This window comes from Oncorhynchus masou, chromosome 22 (genome assembly GCF_036934945.1).
Source record: "Oncorhynchus masou masou isolate Uvic2021 chromosome 22, UVic_Omas_1.1, whole genome shotgun sequence".
NCBI classification, from domain to species: domain Eukaryota; kingdom Metazoa; phylum Chordata; class Actinopteri; order Salmoniformes; family Salmonidae; genus Oncorhynchus; species Oncorhynchus masou.
In genome coordinates this window covers 46,975,301-46,998,828 of record NC_088233.1, presented here as the reverse complement: position 1 = coordinate 46,998,828, position 23,528 = coordinate 46,975,301, and the positions used below count along the sequence as shown (strand labels likewise).

The 23,528-nt window shown below is 44.3% G+C and overlaps 1 protein-coding gene across 2 annotated transcripts in view; it reads right to left on the bottom strand.

The window, feature by feature from the left end:
- Window positions 1-23,528, bottom strand: part of LOC135509581 (dual specificity protein phosphatase 8-like) — a 68,262-nt gene that overhangs the window by 24,015 nt on the left and 20,719 nt on the right. For both annotated transcript variants that reach the window (XM_064930352.1, XM_064930353.1), the window contains exon 3: window positions 20,224-20,362. In XM_064930352.1, the coding sequence (XP_064786424.1) occupies window positions 20,224-20,362 (139 nt within the window). The remainder of the gene's footprint in view (window positions 1-20,223; window positions 20,363-23,528) is intronic.

Genomic DNA, 23,528 nt, shown 5'->3' with positions numbered 1-23,528 from the left:
GAAATTATTGCGCAATCTCCAGCTGCGTCCACTTTTCCATTAGGTTCAGAGGAGAAAGGCAACTGCCACGAATGATTTATCATCGAAAGATATGTGAAAAACACATAAAAAAGTTTGGCGTTGTAATGACTGAATTTTCTGGTTTTTTTCTTAGCCAAACGGGATGAACAAAACGGAGCGATTTCTCCTACACAAATAATCTTTTTGGAAAAACATTTGCTATCTAACTGAGAGTCTCATTGAAAACATCCGAAGTTCTTCAAAGGTAAATTATTTTATTTGAATGCTTTTCTTGTTTTTGTTGCCTGCTGAATGCTAGGCTTAATGCTATGCTAGCTATCAATACTCTTACACAAATGCTTGTGTAGCTATGGTTGAAAAGCATATTTTGAAAATCTGAGATGACAGTGTTGTTAACAAAAGGCTAAGCTTGTGAGCCAATATATTTATTTCATTTCATTTGCGATTTTCATGAATAGTTAACGTTGTGTTAACCTCCACAACATGAATAGATAACCTCCACAACATGATGCTGCCACCCCCGTGCTTCACGGTTTGGATGGTGTTCTTCGGCTTGCAAGCCTCCCCCTTTTTCCTCCAAACATAAAGATGGTCATCATTTAAAGGCACAGTCAACTTAGTGTATGTAAACTTCTGACCCACTGGAATTGTGATACAGTAAAGTATGAGTGCAAAAAAATCTGTCTTGTTGGAAAAATGACTTGTGTCATGCACAAAGTAGATGTCCTAACCCACTTGCCAAAACTATAGTATGCTAACAAGAAATTTGTGGAGTGGTTGAAAAAATAGTTTTAATGACTCCAACCTCAGTGTATGTAAACTTCCAACTTCAACTGTATCTATCCAACCATCTGGAAATGATATCAAACTCAGTTGGTATCATAGGTGGCACTCCCTATTGGCTATCTAGTGTCACTATTGTCACCAACACTAACTCACCAGCCACCAACTTAGTGTCCATTACGTTCATGTACATTTCTTTGAGCAGCAAACTAAGTGATCCTCAGTAGATTAACATAAATATTTTTTGTCCTCTCTCCCTTTCTCCTCCCCTTACCCATTCCCCCCTCCTCTGCTCCCCCCAGCAGGGTAACAAGACCCAGAATAGCAGGTGTTTAATTAGGGGATTGCAGGCAGGGTGCTAAAAACGCCAGGGAATTGCTTTTATTTACTGCACACGTGTGTGTGCCTGCCTGGCCATAAATAGGTGTGCTGGTCACTCTGTCCCCCCCCTCCCTCCCCAAGCCAGACCAGCTAAGACTGGGCTTTTATGGGAGAGGGCCTGTTACTGGGACAACACCACAAAGTTTATACACACAGAGAGAGAGAGTGAGATGGAGACAAGAGATATAGATAGAAGAGGAGTAAAGGCCTTATGGGAACATAGAAACTAATAACTTTTAGTTGAAAATGTCTGTTGAACCAAAAAAAATGTATTTTCAACATCTTTTCCATGCCTTGGGCTCATAGGGATATTGTTTCTTGGTGGATGAGTGAACATAACCAGGGACCGATAAAGAAACATCTCCTGGCAGTTGTAACAAACATGGTGTTGGTCCTTTAGTGGATCACAGGAGACTACATAACCCACAACACCCTGCTACAGTATTTCCACCAATGCAATGGTATATTTCCCTCTGTTTGTTATTGGCTGAGTGAGGGTTTCCTTCCTCTTCTAGTTAGGCCTTAGTGAGCAGAGAGAGGAGAGCAGAGCTATGACCTGTTCCTCATGCCATGAAGTTTGTTAGGTTGTGTTAGCACAGCAGGGCTAGGGTAGATTGCCGGCTAACGAGCTGCAGCACCTGCCTGCCTGTCTCACACCCACAGCCCACACACTTGACAGTGAAGGCAGGGAGGGAGGGGCAATATAGTACAGTACATTTAGGGCTCGTACAGACAGAGCAAATTGGGCATGAAGGACACACAAATCTCTCTCAAAAGTTGCAACTTCTAACGCTCCTAAAAGTATGTTTGAACAGGGTTGAAAGTCTGAAAGGATATGCTTTCTATGAGAAAGCACACAGTGGCAAAACACGATGCGTAACTTACGGCAACAAGTTCAACAGTCAAAATACATGACCTATAGCCGACGTGCAAGTTCTGTGAACGTGAATATAGTCTCTCTCTCTCTCTCTCTCTCTCTCTCTCTCTCTCTCTCTCTCTGGGGAAAGCGCCATCGCCTCAGGGTAGACTACAGAACAGGAGGAGGGGGAGGGGGGGTTAATGAAGTGTGTGTGTGTTGATAGGGCTGGTTGTCAGGGGATCAGTAATAGGGCTGCTCCATCAGTGACGTAATGCCAAACAGGAGAACAGAACACAGCTGCCATGCCTGGGGGGTGAGGTAGTCACTGGGGGAGAGAGAGGGAGGAGGGAGAGGGATATATGGGGGGGGGGGGATGGGAGAGATAGAGGGGGGAGAGGGGGAGGGTTGGTGAGGTAGTCCTCCATAGAGGGGGTCGGTATACTGGAGGGTAGTAGGACAGTAATCAGTGTGTGTGTGTGTGTGTGTCTCTGTGTGTGCAATACTAAGACAGTAACCCTGGGGTGTTGGGATGCACTCTGGTGGTTAAGTTGTGTTCTAGGATGCGTCTGCTTGATTGATGCTAGACCCCCTCCCCATCTAATCTACCCCCCCATGAAATGGACCTTGGGAGAAGCAGACTGCACAAATATACAGACGTAAACTCCATCAACCATGGGCAAGGGAGGATGAATCACACACACACACACACACACACACACACACACACACACACACACACACACACACACACACACACACACACACACACACACACACACACACACACACACACACACACACAGGGGGTAGGGAAAGCCATCACACACTCTGTTGGGGGCCAGTCAGGACCATACTGCCTTTCATCAACATCCCAGTGTGAGGTGTTCACTGTGTATGTGCCGTATGTTTGCATTTTGTGTTTATCCCCATGAGAGTTTGTGGATGGGGTAAGGTGTGTGTGTGTGTGTGTCTGTATGCTTACCATATGATAATTGGGGATGGGTTATCAGCCAGATCACCCGTGATACAAGTCAGTATAGTTCATCCATGTCTGAGGACATCAGGAGATGATGTGGAACCCGGCCACTAGGGGCAACAGTGAGCTCTGTTACCTTCAAGTAGGTTTCAGGGATGGCAGATGTGCATACGCCTCTGGTGCCAAAGGTTCCATGTTTCAAGTTGTTATTTTAGAATTTTGTTTTAATACTTTCCCAAACCTTAACCATTCGGAGTTAATACCTAACCTTAACATTTCTGAGTTAATGCCTAAACGTAACCCAAATCTCTCGTGCCAAAAATTTGACGTCTGAGAAACAAGGATGAACGTCTCATTCTGACGTGAGACTGTGAGAACTTGTTGTGGTTAAATGGTTACGTCGGTGTGTGTGTGGCTTAGGTCTGATTTCCCCAGAGGAGACTGTCTATCAGGGTGGGTGTGCTCTAGCATAACGGATATGGTTTATTCATTATAATGCCCATAGGAAGCTGTAACACACTGGTCACTAGGGGAGAGAGGCAGAGGTTGATCTAATGTAAATATTAATTGGCACTTCTACGATGGCAAATATTGATTCAATGGATTATGGAAATACGGCTTAACGGTTGTGGTCCGCATGGAAATAAGACTCTTTCTTTATGCTTTTCTCTTTCCGTCTTTCTCTGACAGTGTTCTTTAAGTTTACTACCTCGCTGACTATGCCAGATGGAGGGATGTCTGCACACACACACACACACACACACCAATGAGTGTGCTGACATGGTCGGGATAGACTTGGGCTGAAGCCAGGTCAGACTAGTGTTAATTAGCTCCTATCAACGCTGCAGGCAGCTGACAGACAAAGAGGTCCCAGAACAGAACTTACTGTGCTACAGGCTACACAGGCCCTTCTGCTCCTCGAGTTAGTCAGTTAGATAATCTATCATGAAAACCCTATTCAATAGGCTCGCTCTATCTCCATCTTAGTTTCCCATTCTCTCTCTCTCTCTCTCTCTCTCTCTCCGTATCTGTCCTTATTTTCCTCTCATCTACTGTTTTTCTACCTGTTTCTCTTTTTCCTTACCCACCACCCTCTCCCCTCCCCCCACCCACCCTCTCTCCCTCCACATCATTTCCTGATCAGGACATGATGTCACACCCAGTCCCTTTAGATAAAGAAACGAACTGACAGAAAAACACAGAATGAATTGATCACAAAACATTGAATACATTGAACCTCAAATTGTAGCCAATTTATGCTGGTAGTAATTCCTAAAACTTGCCAACTAATGTTGCTATTTTCCTAGCAAGTTTTGTCTGAAAAAGGTTTAAGAATATGCAAACCATTTGAGTTCTTTCCGAATCCTTCCAACTGACACAATATGCAGGGTAGCCTAGTGGTTAGAGTGTTGGACTAGTAACCGAAAGGTTGCAAGTTCAAATCCCTGAGCTGACAAGGTACAAATCTGTCGTTCTGCCTCTGAACAGGCAGTTAACTAACCCACTGTTCCTAGGCCGTCATTGAAAATAAGAATTTGTTCTTAACTGATTGCCTAGTAAAATAACAGTAAAATGTAATATTTCTGGATAAAGTCATGTCATAGAAACAACTATAAACATGTATCCCCAGGAGGGCTGTGTTTTGCGTGGAGGTGAAGACAGTGGCCATCCCTGGGTTAGGGTGTGCTTTCCTGTCATGGCAGCCCCTATAGAGACAGAACGGCATTTGGCTCTGGTTATTCTAATACTCCGGTCACATCCACCCAGCAGTGAGTGACATTATTAGCAGAGTGCCCTGACAGAGAACAATGGAGCCAGAGGTGACGCAAGGCTCAGAGGAACCAGCCATGCTGTCCACATAGACATCAATACATCTACATAGAGGATCTCTTAGGTGTCGGTCCTCTATGGCCCTGACACACACACGGCATCTCCCACTGTGGGGGACCCTAATGTCACTTCGCCACATCTGAAACAGGAAGTGGTTGCACAACCCTTACGGAAAGAAATACATTTAAAATCTATTTTTAGATTTTTTTTAAAAATAGGACACGTGAAATATTTAAAATTAGCCAAATAAATGTCCACTGAACAAAAATATAAATGCTACATGCAGTAACAGCTCATATAAAGGAAATCAGTCAATTGAAATAAATTCATTAGGCCCTACTCTATGGATTTTGCATGAATAGGAAAACAGATATGCATCTGTTGCTCACAGATCCTTAAAAAAGATATGGATGTGGATCAGAAAACCAGTCAGTATCTGGTGTGACCAACATTTGTCTCATGCAGCGCAACGTATCTCCTTCACATAGAGGTCCCCATTAGCTGCTGCCAAGGTAGTAGCTAATCTCCCTGGGGTCCAGCAAAATAAAGGCAGTTTGATTGTGGCCTGTGGAATGTTGTCCCACTCCTCTTGCTGTATATTGGCGGGAACTGGAACAAGCTGTCGTACACGTTGATCCAGAGCATCCCAAACATGCTCAACGGGTGTCTGGTGAGAATGCAGGCCATGGAAAAATTTTCAGCTTCCACAAATTGTGTACAGATTCTTGCAAAATGGGTCCGTGCATTATCATGCTGAAACATGAGGTGATGGTGGTGGATGAATGGCTCAATAATGGGCCTCAGTATATCGACACAGTATCTCACAGTATGCATTAAAATTGCCATCAAGAAAACGCAATTGTGCTCGTAGTCCGTAGCTTATGCCTGCCCATACCATAACCCCACTGCCACCATTGGGCACTCTGTTCACAACACTGACATCAGCAAACTGATTGCACAAACTACATTATTAGGCTGTTTAGCTAGTTTGCTCTGACTCAGCTAACTAGCGATTAGCAATAGCGGATAACACGATATAGGCCCAACTTGTTAACACAAGACACACTAGCCGTTTGCAGATGTAAGAAACCCAAACTAATAGTGTAATTATAGAACGCTAGTGGATTTACATTAAGAAGCAAAGTGACAACAACAACAATTGTCATCAACATTGTTGCATGTGCTGCATTGACCATGCAGACTGAATGCAAGTGTCTCGTGGTCGAGGAAAAACCAATGTGCTCCTTGAGTGACAGGTGGCGGGGCTCGGTCAGTGTGGAAAGCGGCATGGAGAGAGAGCAGAGAGAGATGACTCAAGTAGCGGAGTAAACTCTAAAAATGGACGTTAGACACAGCGTATCACATTTAACAAACCAAACATTCAAATACCGTTATAGAAGTTAAAGTAAAAAGCCAAACTGGTACGTGCATCAATAACGGTATATCGTAAAAGATGGTATACCGCCCAGCCCTACGCTCGCCTACACAACTCCATATACGCTGTCTGCCATCTGCCCAGTACAATTGATACCAGGATTAATCCGTGAAGAGCACACTTCTTCAGCGTGCCAGTGGCCATTGAAGGTGAGCATTTGCCCACTGAAGTAAGTTATGACTGTGAACTGAGGTCAGGTCAAGACCCTCGTGAGGACGACGAGCACGAAGATGAGCTTCCTGAGATGGTTTCTGACAGTTTGTGCAGACATTTTTCAGTTGTGCAAACCCACAGTTTCATCAGCTGTCTGGGTGGCTGGTCTCAGATTATACTGCAGGTGAAGAAGCCAGATGTGGAGGTCCTGGGCTGGCGTGGGTACACATGTTTGCATGTGAGACCGGTTGGAAGTCCTGCCAAATTCTCCAAAATTAAGTTGTAGGCGGCTTATGTTAGAGAAATGAACATTCAGATCTCTGATAACAGCTCTGGTAGACATTCCTGCAGTCAGCATGTCAATTGCACTCTATGTCAAAACTGTGGCATTGTGTTGTGTTAAAAAACTTCATATTTTAGATTGGCCGTTTATTGTCCCCAGCACAAGGTGAACCTGTGTAATGATCATGCTGTTTAATCAGCTTCTTGATATGCCACACCTGATGGATTACATTGGCAAATGAGAAATGCTCATTAACAGGGATCTGAAGAAATTTGTGCACAACATCTTAGAGAAATAAGCTTTTGTGCTTATGGAAAATGTCTGCGAAAATGTCTCTTCTCGGCAGAGTTGCAAAGAAAAAGCCATATCTCCGACTGGCCAATAAAAATAAAAGATTAAGATGGGCAAAAGAACACAGACACTGGACAGAGGAACTCTCCCTCGAAGGCCAGCATCCCGAGGTCGCCTCTTCACTGTTGATGTTGAGACTGGTGTTTTGCCGGTACTATTTAATGAAGCTGCCAGTTGAGGACTTGTTTTTTTAAATGTTATTTCACCTTTATTTAACCAAGTAGGCTAGTTGAGAACAAGTTCTCATTTACAACTGCGAACTGGCCAAGATAAAGCAAAGCAGTGCAACACAAACAACAGAGTTACACATGGAATAAACAAACATACAGTCAATGATACAATAGAAAAAGGTCTATATACAGTGTGTGCAAATAAGATAGGATAAGGGAGGTGAGGCAATAAATAGGCCATAGTGGCGAAATAATTACAGTATAGCAATTAAACACTAGAGTGATAGATGTGCAAAAAATGAGTGTGCAAGTAGAGATACTGGGATGCAAAAGAGCAAAATAAATAACAGTATGGGGAAGAGGTAGTTGGATAGGCTATTTACAGATGGGCTATGTACAAGTGCAGTGATCTGTGAGCTGCTCTGACAGCTGGTGCTTAATGTTAGTGAGGGAGATATGAGTCTCCTGCTTCAGTGATTTTTGCAGTTCGTTCCAGTCATTGGCAGCAGAGAACTGGAAGGAAAGGCGGCCAAAGGAAGAATTGGCTTTGGGGGGGACCAGTGAAATATACCTGCTGGAGCGTGTGCTACGGGTAGTGCTGCTATTGTGACCAGTGAGCTGAGATAAGGCGTGGCTTTACCTAGCAAATACTTATAGATGACCTGGAGCCAGTGGGTTTGGCGGCAAAAATTAACTGAAGGCCAGCCAACGAGAGCATGCAGGTCGCAGTGGTGGGTAGTGTATCTGGCTTTGGTGACAAAACGGATGGCACTGTGATAGACTACATCCAATTTGCTGAGTAGAGTGTTGGAGGCTATTTTGTAAATGACATTGCCGAAGTCAAGGATCGGTAGGATAGTCAGTTTTACAAGGGTATGTTTGGCATCATGAGTGAAGGAGGCTTTGTTTTGCGAAATAGGAAGCCGATATTAGATTTATATTTGGATTGGAGATGCTTAATGTGAGTCTGGAAGGAGAGTTTACAGTCTAACCAGACACCCAGGTATTTGTAGTCAGAACTGTCCAGAGTAGTGATGCTGGGCGGGCGGGCAGGTGTGGGCAGCGGTTGAAGAGCATGCATTTAGTTTTACTTGCATTTAAGAGCAGTTGGAGGCCATGGAAGGAGAGTTGTATGGCATTGAAGCTCGTCTGGAGGGTTGTTAACACAGTGTCCAAAGAAGGGCCAGAAGTATACAGAATGGTGTCGTCTGCGTAGAGGTGGATCAGAGAATCACCAGCAGCAAGAGCGACATCATTGATGTATACAGAGAAAAGAGTCGGCCCGAGGGTTGAACCCTTTGGCACCCCCATAGAGACTTGTGAGGCGTCTGTTTCTCAAACTCGACACTAATGTACTTATCCTCTTGCTCAGTTGTGCACCGGGGCCTCCCACTCCTCTTTCTATTCTGGTTAGAGCCAGTTTGTGGCACCACCATAGAGACTTGTGAGGCGTCTGTTTCTCAAACTTGGACACTAATGTACTTATCCTCTTGCTCAGTTGTGCTGCCAGTTTGTGCTGTTCTTTGAAGGGAGCAGTACACAGCGTTGTACGAAATCTTCAGTTAGTTTCTTGGCAATTTCTCGCATGGAATAGCCTTCATTTCTCAGAACAAGCATAGACTGATGCGTTTCAGAAGAAAGTTATTTGCTTCTGGCCATTCTGAGCCTGTAATCGAACCCACAAATGCTGATGCTCCAGATACTCAACTAGTCTAAAGAAGGTCAGTTTTATTACTTCTTTAATCAGGACAACAGTTTTCAGCTGTGCTTACATAATTGCAAAATGGTTTTCTAATGATCAACTAGCCTTTTAAAATGATAAACTTGGATGAGCTAACACAACGTGCCATTGGAACACAGGGGTGATGGTTGCTGATAATGGGCCTCTGTACGCCTATGTAGATATTCCATTAAATAAATCAGCCGTTTCCAGCTACAATAGTCATTTACAACATTAACAATGTCTACACTGTATTTCTGATCAATTTGATGTTATTTTAATGGACACAATTTTTTAGCTTTTCTTTCAAAAACAAGGACATTTCTAAGTGACCCCAAACTTTTGAACGGTTAGTATATATATATACATACACACTCAAATATATACAGTGCCTTGCGAAGGTATTCGGCCACCTTGAACTTTGCGACCTTTTGCCACATTTCAGGCTTCAAACATAAAGATATAAAACTGTATTTTTTTGTGAAGAATCAACAACAAGTGGGACACAATCATGAAGTGGAACGACATTTATTGGATATTTCAAACTTTTTAACAAATCAAAAAAAAAATTGGGCGTGCAAAATTATTCAGCCCCTTTACTTTCAGTGCAGCAAACTCTCTCCAGAAGTTCAGTGAGGATCTCTGAATGATCCAATGTTGACCTAAATGACTAATGATGATAAATACAATCCACCTGTGTGTAATCAAGTCTCCGTATAAATGCACCTGCACTGTGATAGTCTCAGAGGTCCGTTAAAAGCGCAGAGAGCATCATGAAGAACAAGGAACATACCAGGCAGGTCTGAGATACTGCTGTGAAGAAGTTTAAAGCCGGATTTGGATACAAAAATATTTCCCAAGCTTTAAACATCCCAAGGAGCACTGTGCAAGCAATAATATTGAAATGGAAGGAGTATCAGACCACTGCAAATCTACCAAGACCTGGCCGTCCCTCTAAACTTTCAGCTCATACAAGGAGAAGACTGATCAGAGATGCAGCCAAGAGGCCCATGATCACTCTGGATGAACTGCAGAGATCTACAGCTGAGGTGGGAGACTCTGTCCATAGGACAACAACCAGTCGTATATTGCACAAATCTGGCCTTTATGGAAGAGTGGCAAGAAGAAAGCCATTTCTTGAAGATATCCATAAAAAGTGTAATTTAAAGTTTGCCACAAGCCACCTGGGAGACACACCAAACATGTGGAAGAAGGTGCTCTGGTCAGATGAAACCAAAATTGAACTTTTTGGCAACAATGCAAAACGTTATGTTTGGCGTAAAAGCAACACAGCTCATCACCCTGACCACACCATCCCCACTGTCAAACATGGTGGTGGCAGCATCATGGTTTGGGCCTGCTTTTCTTCAGCAGGGACAGGGAAGATGGTTAAAATTGATGGGAAGATGGATGGAGCCAAATACAGGAACATTCTGGAAGAAAACCTGATGGAGTCTGCAAAAGACCTGAGACTGGGACGGAGATTTGTCTTCCAACAAGACAATGATCCAAAACATAAAGCAAAATATACAATGGAATGGTTAAAAAATAAACATATCCAGGTGTTAGAATGGCCAAGTCAAAGTCCAGACCTGAATCCAATCGAGAATCTGTGGAAAGAACTGAAAACTGCTGTTCACAAATGCTCTCCATCCAACCTCACTGAGCTCGAGCTGTTTTGCAAGGAGGAATGGGAAAAAATTTCAGTCTCTCAATGTGCAAAACTGATAGAGACATACCCCAAGCAACTTACAGCTGTAATCGCAGCAAAGGGTGGCGCTACAAAGTATTAACTTAAGGGGGCTGAATAATTTTGCACGCCCAATTTTTCAGTTTTTGATTTGTTAAAAAAGTTTGAAAGATCCAATAAATGTCGTTCCACTTCATGATTGTGTCCCACTTGTTGTTGATTCTTCACAAAAAAATACAGTTTTATATCATTATGTTTGAAGCCTGAAATGTGGCAAAAGGTCGCAAAGTTCAAGGGGCCCGAATACTTTCGAAGGCACTGTATGTACACACACACACACATACACACACACAGTATATGTAAAATGTATATCACAATATATGCTAAATGCATTGGAAAATGTATTTGTGTTTCAAAATACATTCTGAAATACATAATGTATTTTAACATGTATTTATCAATATATTTGGTTCATATATTTTCAAATGTATTTGTAAATGTCTAGTGAAATGCAGTATATTACATTTGATTGTAATTGTAAGAAATATCTGATTACATGACAATGCAAAACCTGGTCTCCGCATATGGGAAAAGGTGTCATGCCAATTAATTTGTTATGTTGTACTCTACTTATAAAGATTAAGCTTGAACACTGCCAGTTCAGTAGTGTTAATGAGACTGCCATACAGTACCAGTCAAAAGTTTGGACACACCTACTCATTCAAGGGTTATTCTATATTTCTACGATTTTCTACATTGTAGAATAATAGTGAAGACATCAAACCTATGAAATAACACATATGGAATTATGTAGTAACCAAAAAAGTGTTAAACAAATAAAAATATATATCATATTTGAGATTCTTGAAAGTAGCCACCCTTTGCCTTGATGACAGCTTTGCACACTCTTGGCATTCTCTCAACCAGCTTCATGAGGAATGCTTTTCCAACAGTCTTGAAAGAGTTCCCACATATGCTAAGCACTCCTCTTTCTTCACTCCACGGTCCAACTCCCAAACCATCTCAATTGGGTTGTGGTAAGGTGATTGTGGAGGCCAGGTCATCTGATGCAGCACTCCATCACTCTCCTTTTTGGTCAAATAGCTGTTACACAGCCTGGCGGTGTGTTTTGGATCATTGGTATCTTTTAGTTCTGGTTTCTTTGCAACAATTTGACCATGAAGGCCTGATTCACGCAGTCTCCTCTGAACAGTTGATGTTGAGATGTGTCTGTCACTTGAACTCTGTGAAGCATTTATTTGGGTTGCAATCTGAGGTGCAGTTCACTCTAATGAATGTATCCTCTGCAGCAGAGGTATCTCTGGGTCGTCCTTTCCTGTGGCGGTCCTCATGAGAGCCAGTTCCATCATAGTGCTTGACAGTTTTTGCGATTGCACTTAAAGAAACTTTCAAAGTTCTTGACATTTTCAGGATTGACTGACTTTCATGTCTTAAAGTAATGATGGACTGACATTTCTCTTTGCTTATTTGAGCTGTTCTTGCCATAATATGGACTTGGTCTTTTACCAAATAGGGATATCTTCTGTATACCACCCTACCATGTCACAGATTGGCTCAAATGCATTAAGAAGGAAATAAATTCCACAAATTAACAAGGCAACCCTGTTAATTTAAATGCATTCCAGGTGACTACCTCATGAAGCTGGTTGAGAGAATGCCAAGAGTGTGCAAAGCTGTCATCAAGGCAAAGGGTGGCTACTTTGACACTTTTTTGGTTACTACATGATTCCATGTGTTATTTCATAGTTTTCTATGTCTTCACTATTAATCTACAATGTAGAAATTAGTTTTAAAAAACTTTTAAAAAACTGGAATGCGTTGGTGTGTCTAAACTTTTGACTGATACTGGTAGTACAAGTAATACTAAAAGAGCTCCATTGTTATCAGTCACCATTTCATTACAATATGATTTTAGGTGAAGAGGCACTTACTGCTGTATTTTTTTTCTCTCTTGAGATTGGAAAACATGCTTATCATGAAATGTAACATTTCTGAACATTTATGACAGAATGTTAATATTACGTGAAATAAAAAGTTATAAAAAAATAAAATAAAATAAAGTTTCATGAAATGATATCACCGCCAAAGTTTTGGGCTTTATTGCCAAACAAATCATCTCCATTGATCAACACGTAAAGAGTGTGCGTGTTTTTTGTGTGTACTGTATATGTGAGTTTGGGTATGGTTATGTCTACTGTGTGTGTTCATTTGTCTGTGTGTGTGTGTGTGTGTGTGTTCATTTGTGTGTGTGTGTGTGTGTGTGTGTGTGTGTGTGTGTGTGTGTGTGTGTGTGTGTGTGTGTGTGTGTGTGTGTGTGTGTGTGTGTGTGTGTGTGTGAGAGAGACAGAGAGAAAGGAGGAGGGACATGAGGAATGATGACGAACTGCAGCATTCCTCACCAGGGTCCTTGGGCTTGACAGGAACTCCAAATTTAGCCTGCTGTTTCCGCGGTGATGGAAAATCTCCCGCCTTTATCAGGAAACCGAATTCCAGGAGGGTCAACGGGAGTGTGTGTATTTAACATGTATTTACAATACCAGTTCCTCAGTGTGTGTGTGTGTGTGTGTGTGTGTGTGTGTGTGTGTGTGTGTGTGTGTGTGTGTGTGGGCTATATACAGTACTCTATGACTGAACTAGTGAGTTACAATCCTTTCTACATGCCCCACATCTTTTTTGGCCAAGACACTCATCTCCGTATGGTGTAAATCCATATGCTCTCTCGTCTCTCGTACAGTATGCCGCTACTCTGACTCACTCTGGCATGCACCAGTTCTGGGAAGACAAGCCTGAAATCATCCCCACCATGGATGAAGTGTGTTCCAGATGGGACCAAAACGATCCGCTGGCTACTGCATAAACACCATGGCAACCACCCAAGTAAACAAGGAAGGGGTTTTGGTGGCATGCCAGAGATAAAGTGGATCAAAGTCAGGCATGAGGGCAAACAGGAATCCGCCATTGTTCTATGGAATGACGCAGTCGCGACTAAAGTGGTAGAGAATGAATGGAATCTAATGGACCCGGGCCAGGCCAAGGTAGAACAGGGCTAGATGTTCGTCTAGCCTCATTCTGCTACTGTTACTTTCCACTGAAGATGCACTCCAACCCCGACGTGGCCTCGGCCACTGTCCATGTTTTAGAGTGTATAGCAGTCTGTTCAACAGTGGCATGTCTAAATCACATTGTCACATGGCTGTTGAAGCAAAGCGCGAAGAAACAGACTGTGAGCGGGAAGGCGGGTGCCCGTAAGGGTTTGTGTGTCCAAGTGTGTGACCGCCGTGTTTGTTCATGTGTATGCATCTAATGTAAAGCATGCGTGCCTACTGCCCGTTTCTCTAAGTGAATGTGTCTACGTGTGTCTCCCTGTGCGTGGCCCCTTTAAGCCAGTGGGGGTGTGAGGAAGAGGGGGAAGAGGGAGAGCAGGAACACAGCTAGACCACGTCACGTTGGAAACATTTGGCAGCAGCAGACACACACACACGCTGGCCTGCATGTTTTCATGCTGCAGTTTTGAGGGGGAAAATGGAAGATGACATCAAGCTCATCATGTGAGGCCAGGAAGATGGGGAATGATGAGAACACTGGCAGAAAAACAACACTGTTAACACTGTTACATGAAACGTACAGGGTACGGTTGGGAAAACCAGGACCTCTGGGGTGTGTGTGCGCACACAGGCGAGGATTTGTGCCCTTGCATTGTATGTCAACTACTGGGTCTGTCTTTGTGACTGTTTGTAGCCATAGAGTATGCAACTCATGCACGCAAGTGTGCCATTGTGAACATATTTAAGAGAGGTGATGTCATTGGCATTTTTACAGGTCATCGGTTTGACCTTTCTGCTCCTCGGGCAGGGGCTGACTGGGGCGAGGTCAGGTGTGTCTGTGTGTGTGTGTGTGTGTGTGTGTGTGTGTGTGTGTGTGTGTGTGTGTGTGTGTGTGTGTGTGTGTGTGTGTGTGTGTGTGTCTACGGGCCAGGGGTGAGAGTACACAGGCCACTGGCGCCAGATGTGACGACCGCAGGAGTCTGAAGAGAAATATTGGAAGGAGGAGCGGATGAAGGTAAGAGAGGAAGGGAGGAAAGGGGAGGTGGAGGAGAGTGAGCGGGTAGGAGAGGTATAAGAGGAGGGGATCATTAGAGGAGAGGAAAAGGGGAGCGAAGAGAGGAGAGGGAAAGACACAGAGAGACAGAGAAAGGGGGTGGGAAGAGAGGGAGCAGGGGAGATGGAGAAGGTCATTGAGTATAATGTGCCAGACCTCCCTCGGGGAAGGTGAGTTCACCTCTTAATGTCACCACTGGCTCCTTCTCAATGAAATCATTGATCTGCCAAGAGTCCCCGGTTACGTAATGGATACGGAGCAGATAGGAAGCGAGGGAGGGGCGAATGGGGAGAAGGGGAAGGAGAGCTGGATGAGAGGGGTGAGGGAAAGAGAGAGAGAGAGAGAGAGAGAGAGAGAGAGAAAAGGGCAGGACCATGATCCCTGGCAGCCAACCATCAGATCACTGTGACCTCAATGACCTCAACTGTGACCAATCAAAATACAGCGGTGAACATAAACAATCCAATCCCATACCTCCATTTCAGGCCACACACACATCCAATCGCTGTTCAGCTTGGTACTCCAAAATGTAGGGAGTGTGTTAGAGAACATTTAAAATGTCTACGCAATTCAATAGCAAATTATGCGCCAAATGGAAATATGCTCAATGTATTACAAGGGGAGCTAAGAGTGGCTTTCCACAATTAAAAATACTTTCTACTCAGAGTATGAGCAGTTGATGCTAGTAAAATGGTCTGGGATTATTATTTGATTGGCTCAGTGGGTTAGAGCACTGTCCGTGGAACACCAGGGTCGTGGGTTCGAATCCCACATAAGCCATGTGCTGAATAGAAATGCTCAAATTTGGCCACGTTATTCTGCTCCTCAGGCCGTGTATAGCCACAGAGATTACCACCCAGTACTGGGAACGAAAGAGAAACATAAAGCTTTCATTCTGAGAGGGCTCAGGCAGGTCATGCTCCAGTCCGACATTAAAAATGACGTCTACACACAGACCGTCATTCATCAGGATGGAAGGAGGTGAATTACCTCACCTCCTCAATAGGTCTGTCTAACCAACACATACATGCACACACACAGACCTCCTTATGTAGTGCATTGGAATGTCTCTGAACGGCTGCATTGTGAGAGTCTGCCTCCTACGATTACCTCACTTCCTCAGCTCTCTCTCTCTCTCATACACACACACACGCAGGGGCCGCCGCCCAGTTGTATAACAGCACAACTGGATTGACCTTTGTACTGTAGACTGTGCAGTTACACCCAAACCTGATCTCATCAAAGCCTAGAGGCCCTCACACTGCGGCTTCTGTGTGTGTAAGCGGTATCTTTCATTACCTAATATCTGGCACAAAATGGCTGCTGTGTATCCCTGATGTCGGTGCTACCAAATATTCTCTATTATTGACAAGATAGTCAAGAGACCGCTCTAACAATGGAAATACATGTCCTTAAATACATGTCCTTGGAAGGCAGATGGGACCACTCTAGCCAATGAGAGGGCAGATACACGGCTGAACAACAGGGCATAGAGATATATAGAATAATTATCTTTGTATCTGTACCGTTATAGCATCTGTGAAACCATTTTAAAGTAGTCAATTTTCTACTTCTTCATTGGCTGCTTGCTCCCAACTTTTCCAAAGTTGTAGAAATGCCATGTGCGTCCACTTGTATCAGTGCATTCAAACCAACTCACGAAACCAACGTGAAAATGTATATTCGTTCAAATAAGCCTCACGAAGTAAATAAGCAAAAATATATATTGGGGACCAAATTCGACACTAGTTGACCTCCATACAGTTCGTGGGCTTATATTCGTGGCCAGATTTTGGGCAGAGTAAAGCCTCTCGTTTCGCCACTTCCTCTCTGATGATACAAATTGGTGGGTGTGGAGTAATGATCACACACAATGTAAAGCACTTTGGATGGATCTGGCATGCAGCACACAGATTTGATGATCACAATCTCTTTTCCATTCCATCCTCGTCGCCAGTGTACGGCATCTAGGCACCTGCTCTTTCTCACTCGCTTTATCTCTCTCTCTCTGTCGGTCTCTGTGTCTGTGTCTGTGTCTGTGTGGGCGTGCGGCCCAATGGTATGTGGCTTTAGTAATCCTGGGGGGGAAAAAACACTGGCAGATGGCACTAGGAGAGATTAGGAACAGTCACTGCACATCTGTAGACCCCGCACACACACACACACACACACACACACACACACACACACACACACACACACACACACACACACACACACACCTCAGTCTCTCTCTACCTTTCTCTCTCTCCGTACCTATACGTCTGCCTCTCTCTCTCTCTCTCTCTCTCCGTCCTCTCCATTCCTTACCCACTCTCCACATCTGCAGAGCTTGCACACCTGACAGCTGGACCTCTGCTTCGTTCTCTCGCCATTTTCTCCTGTCCTCGCTCTCTCTTCACACACTCATCTCCAGAGGGTGCATTTCTCAACATTTGTATCTCTTTCTCTTTCCTCGATCGTTTAATCTCTCGTTGCGCATACAAACACCCCCCCCCCCCCCTCCCTCTCTCATAACAACATCAGGATAAGAGCTATGCTCCAGTGCACTCTGTTCTCAGTATAGCCAACGTGAGAAACAAACAGGCTGGGGACCTCAACCCACTGGGGACTGGACTGGCTCTGGATGTGTGTCTGGCACTGCCTGCGTTCTGTGGATGCTAATCTTTCCTCGCTCAAGCATGGTTCTCACACACACACACGAGAGCATGCACGCACACACACACATTTGAAACACAAATACTGTGAAGAGTCATCTGGCCATACACGTAATCTTCTTAGTGAGTAAAAAACAACCCTATGGGGACTGGACCTCACATGACATTCGTGACATCATCCGCAACATAGGGAAGGAAGCACTTACAGCATAGAGTAGATCCATTGATTGATTTGACTTCTACGTCTGCACTTAAAGCACCATTCGCGGTTTCCCGCCCTCCCAAACACCACCTCCTATGGGCTCCATAAAGTCCCAAGCTGTTATGAACTATTCTGTTATGACAAGCCTGAGTAGGGCCTCAGAATGTATTAAAAGAGCATTACCATTTGGTGTTTTGGCGGCATCAACACTATAGCACAGGCTACTTCTGGATGTGTGTGTGTGTGTGGGTTTTGCGTATCTCTCTGTGTGTGTGTGTGTGTGTGTGTGTTTAGCAGCACGCGTGTGTGTTCTAATCCTTCATTTAGCATGCCTGTGTGTACATAACCGTTTAGGCAGTAAATCCTCTCTCCCCCAGACAGCGAGACCAAGCTGCTGTAATTATTCCTGTATTCACTCTGTCTATCCCATTTAAGGCTTCTTTTCATCCCTCTATCCTAGCCTCCCCTCCTCCGCTTCTCTCCCTCCCTCCCTCCATCCCTCCATCCTCTCCTCTTGATGCTCGGAGCACTTGTGCATAGCTGTGTGTGCATGTGTGTGAGTCGAGAGGGCCACACCAAGCAGTCGGCTTAGATCATGAGGTCATCGGCGCTGTTAATGACGGGGGGAGCAGGGAAGTGAGGAAAAAAGGGAAAGAAATGGGGTTGAGGAGGGGTGATTCCCCGGGTATTCTGAGCCAATTAAACTACAAGAACTGCTAAATGAATCCGGGGAATAGGGACGGTGGACAGAGAAAATACATGAACTTTGTTAACTAAAGGTCTGAAGAAACAGAATGAAGTGGAAAACGGGCAGAAACACACGCGTGACCAGATGCTCGAGCCAATGCCATAAGACGTGTGACCAGATTGACTTTTGACCCGGGCACATCCTGCCGCCCTGCCATGACGACTGGCTGCCAACAGGCCGGCGCTGCCGACCTCAGAACAGCAGGGGAGCTCGTCTCTCTCTCTCTCGCTCTCTCTCTCTTTCTCAACACGAAGTGGCATCACTACACAGCAACCGACACTACACAGCAACAGTCATTCTCATTGGCTGAATCATATCCGACAGGATATTCTCTTCCGCTGTTGTCGTGGAAACAGCAGAGAAGGGGACAGAAATGGAAGAAATGTGAGAGAGAGAGAACCGCTGACAGGGGGATCTTTCTTCTTCAGGCTTACATGGTACGTGTGTGTGTGTGACAAATTGGGGATCTTAAGTACATTAAGGTAGAGTGAACCTCTATGAATGACTCATGGAAAGTGTAATCTAACTATGCTATTGGAGATTTACAGGAGTAGGACACATCTTTACACACACACACACACACACACACAGTCTCTCTCCCAAGCCTGAGTGAGGAAGATTATTCATTTGACACATTTGAGCCATGGTCATAAGCCTCCCTGTGTGTGTCTATGTGCGTTTGTGCGTCTCTGTATCCATGTGTGTGTGTGTGTGTGTGTGTGCGCGCATAAGCCTCTGTGTGCTTACTGCCACTGTCTCTCCGCAGCTCTGCAGTCCCATACTGAGAAGTTATTAAGCCTCTGCAGAGCCAGCTAATACACACGTCAGGTCTCCAATCTAACTTTGAGGGTGCTTAGCAGCCAATATGACAAGCTGTTAAGTATGGTAAATAAGACTGGTTGATAAGAATGGCTACCCCCCCCAAAAAAAGGTAAAAAGACTGGCTGATTTGATAGACAGGTATTAGTTTAACTTAAGCTTAATCCCCAATTTTAAAGGGCTAGGAGAGAGAAGTGTTTGGTGTGTGTAGTGTGGACGTGAGGTTGGGGGGGGTTCTTTGGAGAGGCCTGTACCACAAAACTCATTGGTGTCCACAATTACTCAGTATTGCTTATTTTCTTCATTCTTCCTTTCCTAATTCCTTCCTTCCTCCCTCACTTCCTCCTTAAGAGTGAAAAAGTATGTTTGTGGATCATGATGGACGATGGACACTATTACACATGATGTTCACTAGTGACACCTGCTGCCCAAATAGACACATGGCACTCTGCTCCACTCAAAGCAGCTGCAGAGATCTAGGCCTTCTCTCAATTGGATTTGCTCAACTCCTGTTCTCTCTCCTCCGTCCTCTCTCGATTCCTTTTGAAAAAGGTCAAAGGTAATCGAGGACAGGCGGCGAGGTGAGGGAACGTGAACGGAAATGAGATTTTTTTTAAATCAGACAGTCCTCCACTGTGCGTCATCAGGCCAATTACTTTTACAGGGGTAGAATTGCAAAATAACACTTTACAAAGTTACAAACTAATTTGGTTGCGCAAGACATTTTATAGATGACAGAATAAGTAGCACACAGTTCTTAAATGTTTGCATGATTTTCTCTTGAGAAAGCAATAGCTGATCCCAACAGTGAAATACCTACTTGTTCAATGCAGGACACATCTTAACATTCACACAGGAACTGACTTGAGATCAGCTGTGAAGGTCTGTTGTGAAACACCATGGCGTCATTTGCTCGTAAACACCAACTCCAGGATGGTGGTTTCTATTATCACACACACACACACACACACACACACACACACACACACACACACACACACACACACACACACAGTAAGGGCCTACCGGTGAGCAGAGAGACTCGGTGGAAGGTGCCCTCCAGCTTGCCCAGTAGGATGTGGACAAAGCAGTCTTTGGATAGTTGCCCCACCTCTTTGGAACTCTGGTCGTACATCACCACTTCCTGTTTCCTGCCCATCTCAACCTGCAGAAACACGAATGGGGAAGAAGACGTCAGAGATCAATGGAGGTATGGCAGTATTAATGGACGCAGGTTTGAAGGTCTCGTAACGAATGAGTAAAACATGACCATGTTGCACAGATAAAAAAAGACCACAGAAATGCTGTTTGCAGTAAAGCAACATTTATGTTCATTTTTTTGTACGGGTTGATACATTTCTCGTCAGGACTAACCAAGTCAGGACTAACCTTTTAAACCTTGAATACACTACAAAATGTGTATTTCCTACTATGCAGGAACATTTTCAGCACCAAAAGAGTGATCAAATTAAGATCCTACATCTGTACTTTCAAAGACAGAGGCGTACTGCTTTTGTGCATCTGGAGGGAAAAATGCCCCTAACAAACTTACCTATACATTTACAGAGCATTCGGAAAGTATTCAGACCCCTTGACTTTTTCCACATTTTGTTACGTTACAGTCTTATTCTAAAATTGATTACAATTGTTTTCCCCCCTCATCAATCTCCACACAATAATACCCCATAATGACAAAGCAAAAACAGTTTTTTTAAATCAATTTTGGCAAATATATTTATAAAACACCTGAAGTACGACATTTACATAAGTATTCAGACCCTTTACTGAGTACTTTGTTGAAGCACCTTTGGCAGCGATTACAGCCCAGAGTCTTCTTGGGTATGATGCTACAAGCACACCTGTATTTGGGGAGATTCTCCATTCTTCTTTGCAGATCATTTCAAACTCTATCAGGTTGGATGGGGAGCATCGCTGCAAAGCTATTTTCAGGTCTCTCCAGAGATGTCAGATCGGTCTCCAGTCCAGGCCCGGGGTGGGCCACTCAAGGACATTCAGAGACTTGCCACTCCTGCGTTGTCTTGGCTGTGTGCTTAGGGTCGTGGTCCTGTTGGAAGGTGAACCTTCGCCCCCAGAATGAGGTACTGAGCGCGCTGGAACAGGTTTTCATCAAGGATCTGTACTTTACCCTGTTCATCTTTCCCTCAATCCTGACTAGTCTCCCAGTCCTTGCCGGTGAAAAACATCCCCACAGCATGATGCTTCCACCACCATGCTTCACCGTAGGGATGGTGCCAGCTTTCCTCGAGATGTGAAACTTGGTTTTCAGGCCAAAGAGGTCAATCTTGGTTTCATCAGATCAGATAAATCTTGTTTCTCATGGTCTGAGTCCTTCTGGTGCCTTTTGGCAAACCCCAAGTGGGCTGTCATGTGCCTTCTACTGAGGAGTGGATACTGTCTGACCACTCTACCATAAAGGCCTGATTGGTGGAGTGCTGCAGAGATGGTTATCCTTCTGGAAGGTTCTCTCATCTCCGCAGAAGAACTGGAGCTCTGTAAGAGTGGCCATCGGGTTCTTGGTCACCTCCCTGACCAAGGCCCTTCTCCCCTGATGGCTCAGTTTGGCCTGGACTCTAGGAAGAGTCTTGGTGGTTTCAAACTTCTTCCATTTAGAATGATGGAGGCCACTGTGTTCTTGGGGACCTTCAATGCTGCAGAATATTTGTGTTACCCTTCCCCAGATCTGTGCCTCGACACAATCCTGTCTCGAAGCTCTACGGACAATTCCTTCGACCTCATGGCTTGGTCTTTGCTCTGACATGCACTGTCAACTGTGGGACCTTATATAGACAAGTGTGTGTCTTTCCAAATCATGTCCAATCAGGTGATTTTACTACAGGTCGACTCCAATCAAGTTGTAGAAACATCTGAAGGATGATCGATGGAATGATCGATGGATGCATCTGGGCTCAATTTCGAGTCTCATAGCAAAGGGTCTGAATACTTATACTTCTGTTTTTTTTATTTGATTAATTTCCAAACATTTAGAACAAACTTTTTTGGCTTTGTCATTATGGGCTATTGCATGTAAATTGATGAGGAAAAAAATTTGGCGGGTGGTAGGGTTACTGGAACAAAATGTGCGAACATAGCAAAATATTACACAACGTGGACACAGAGTTTAAAAATTGTGTGGTGTTTCGCATTGATAACCATGAATTGACGATGTAACAGTAAATAATGGCAATAGAATTATACAAGTCCTATCTGTCAAAAACAAAACTCAGAATCCAAATGCACGGTTGAAAGTGGACAGCGCAAGCCCTCTTCAGTGCGTCAGCATGCTGTATATGCTTTGTCACAATGTGTTTGTCAGAGAGGAGGAGAGGCGAGCATGCGCCTGTGTTTTTGTCTATGCGCTTGTGGTTGTGTGTGCAAGACACGCCAGCCAGGCTCCTTCTCCATGTTGTCAGGCAAGTTTGGGTCACATGACCAGCAGCCAGCGCCTAGCCTACTGCGGCTCGGAAACACCGCATCACTAAACAACCGCTTGACAGCACCAGGAGAGAGAGGGGAGGCAGACAGGAGAGAGAGAGAGAGAGAGAGAGAGAGAGAGAGAAGAAGAAGGAGGAGAGAAGAGAGCAGAGCGAGAAGAAATGGGAGGTGAAGATGGCTGAGAAAAGAGATGGAAAAAAGAGTGAGCCAATGAGAAAGAGATGGAAGCGAGAGAGAGCGGGAGAAGGGAGGAGAAAAAGAAACTAGAATAACCCTTTTCTTCTTGTTGTTTTCATGCACTCCCTCCATCCTTCAGATAGCATAAAGGCGGCACTATACTGTAGATGCTGGGCAAAACTGCACAGGAACACTGTTCACTGAGCCTCACAGTGTTAGGGGGCATGGTACCCACACATGCTGATACTGTGGACGGTACACAGTTCTAGCAATGCAGTGGACGAGTGTGAGTATTTGAGAGTGTATTACTCTGTACTATTGTGTGTTTGTGTGCATGCCTCAGTGTGTGACAGTGTGTGTTTGTGCTTACCGTTACACATTAGCCTTCTCAGAATGTATGGGCCAACAACCACATACACACGTGACTGAGGCAGGCCAAGGTCAGACAGACACACAGACGGCTGGTATGGGTACAGCCAGACTGAGCCATATATACTGTGTGTATATATATATACAGTACCAGTCAAAGGTTTGGACACACCTACTCAGTCAAGTGTTTTTCTTTATTTGTACCATGTTCTACATTGTAGAATAATAGTGAAGACATCAAAACTATGAAATAACACATATGGAATCATGTAGGAACCAAAAAAGTGTTAAACAAATCCAAATATATTTTATATTTGAGATTCTTCAAAGTA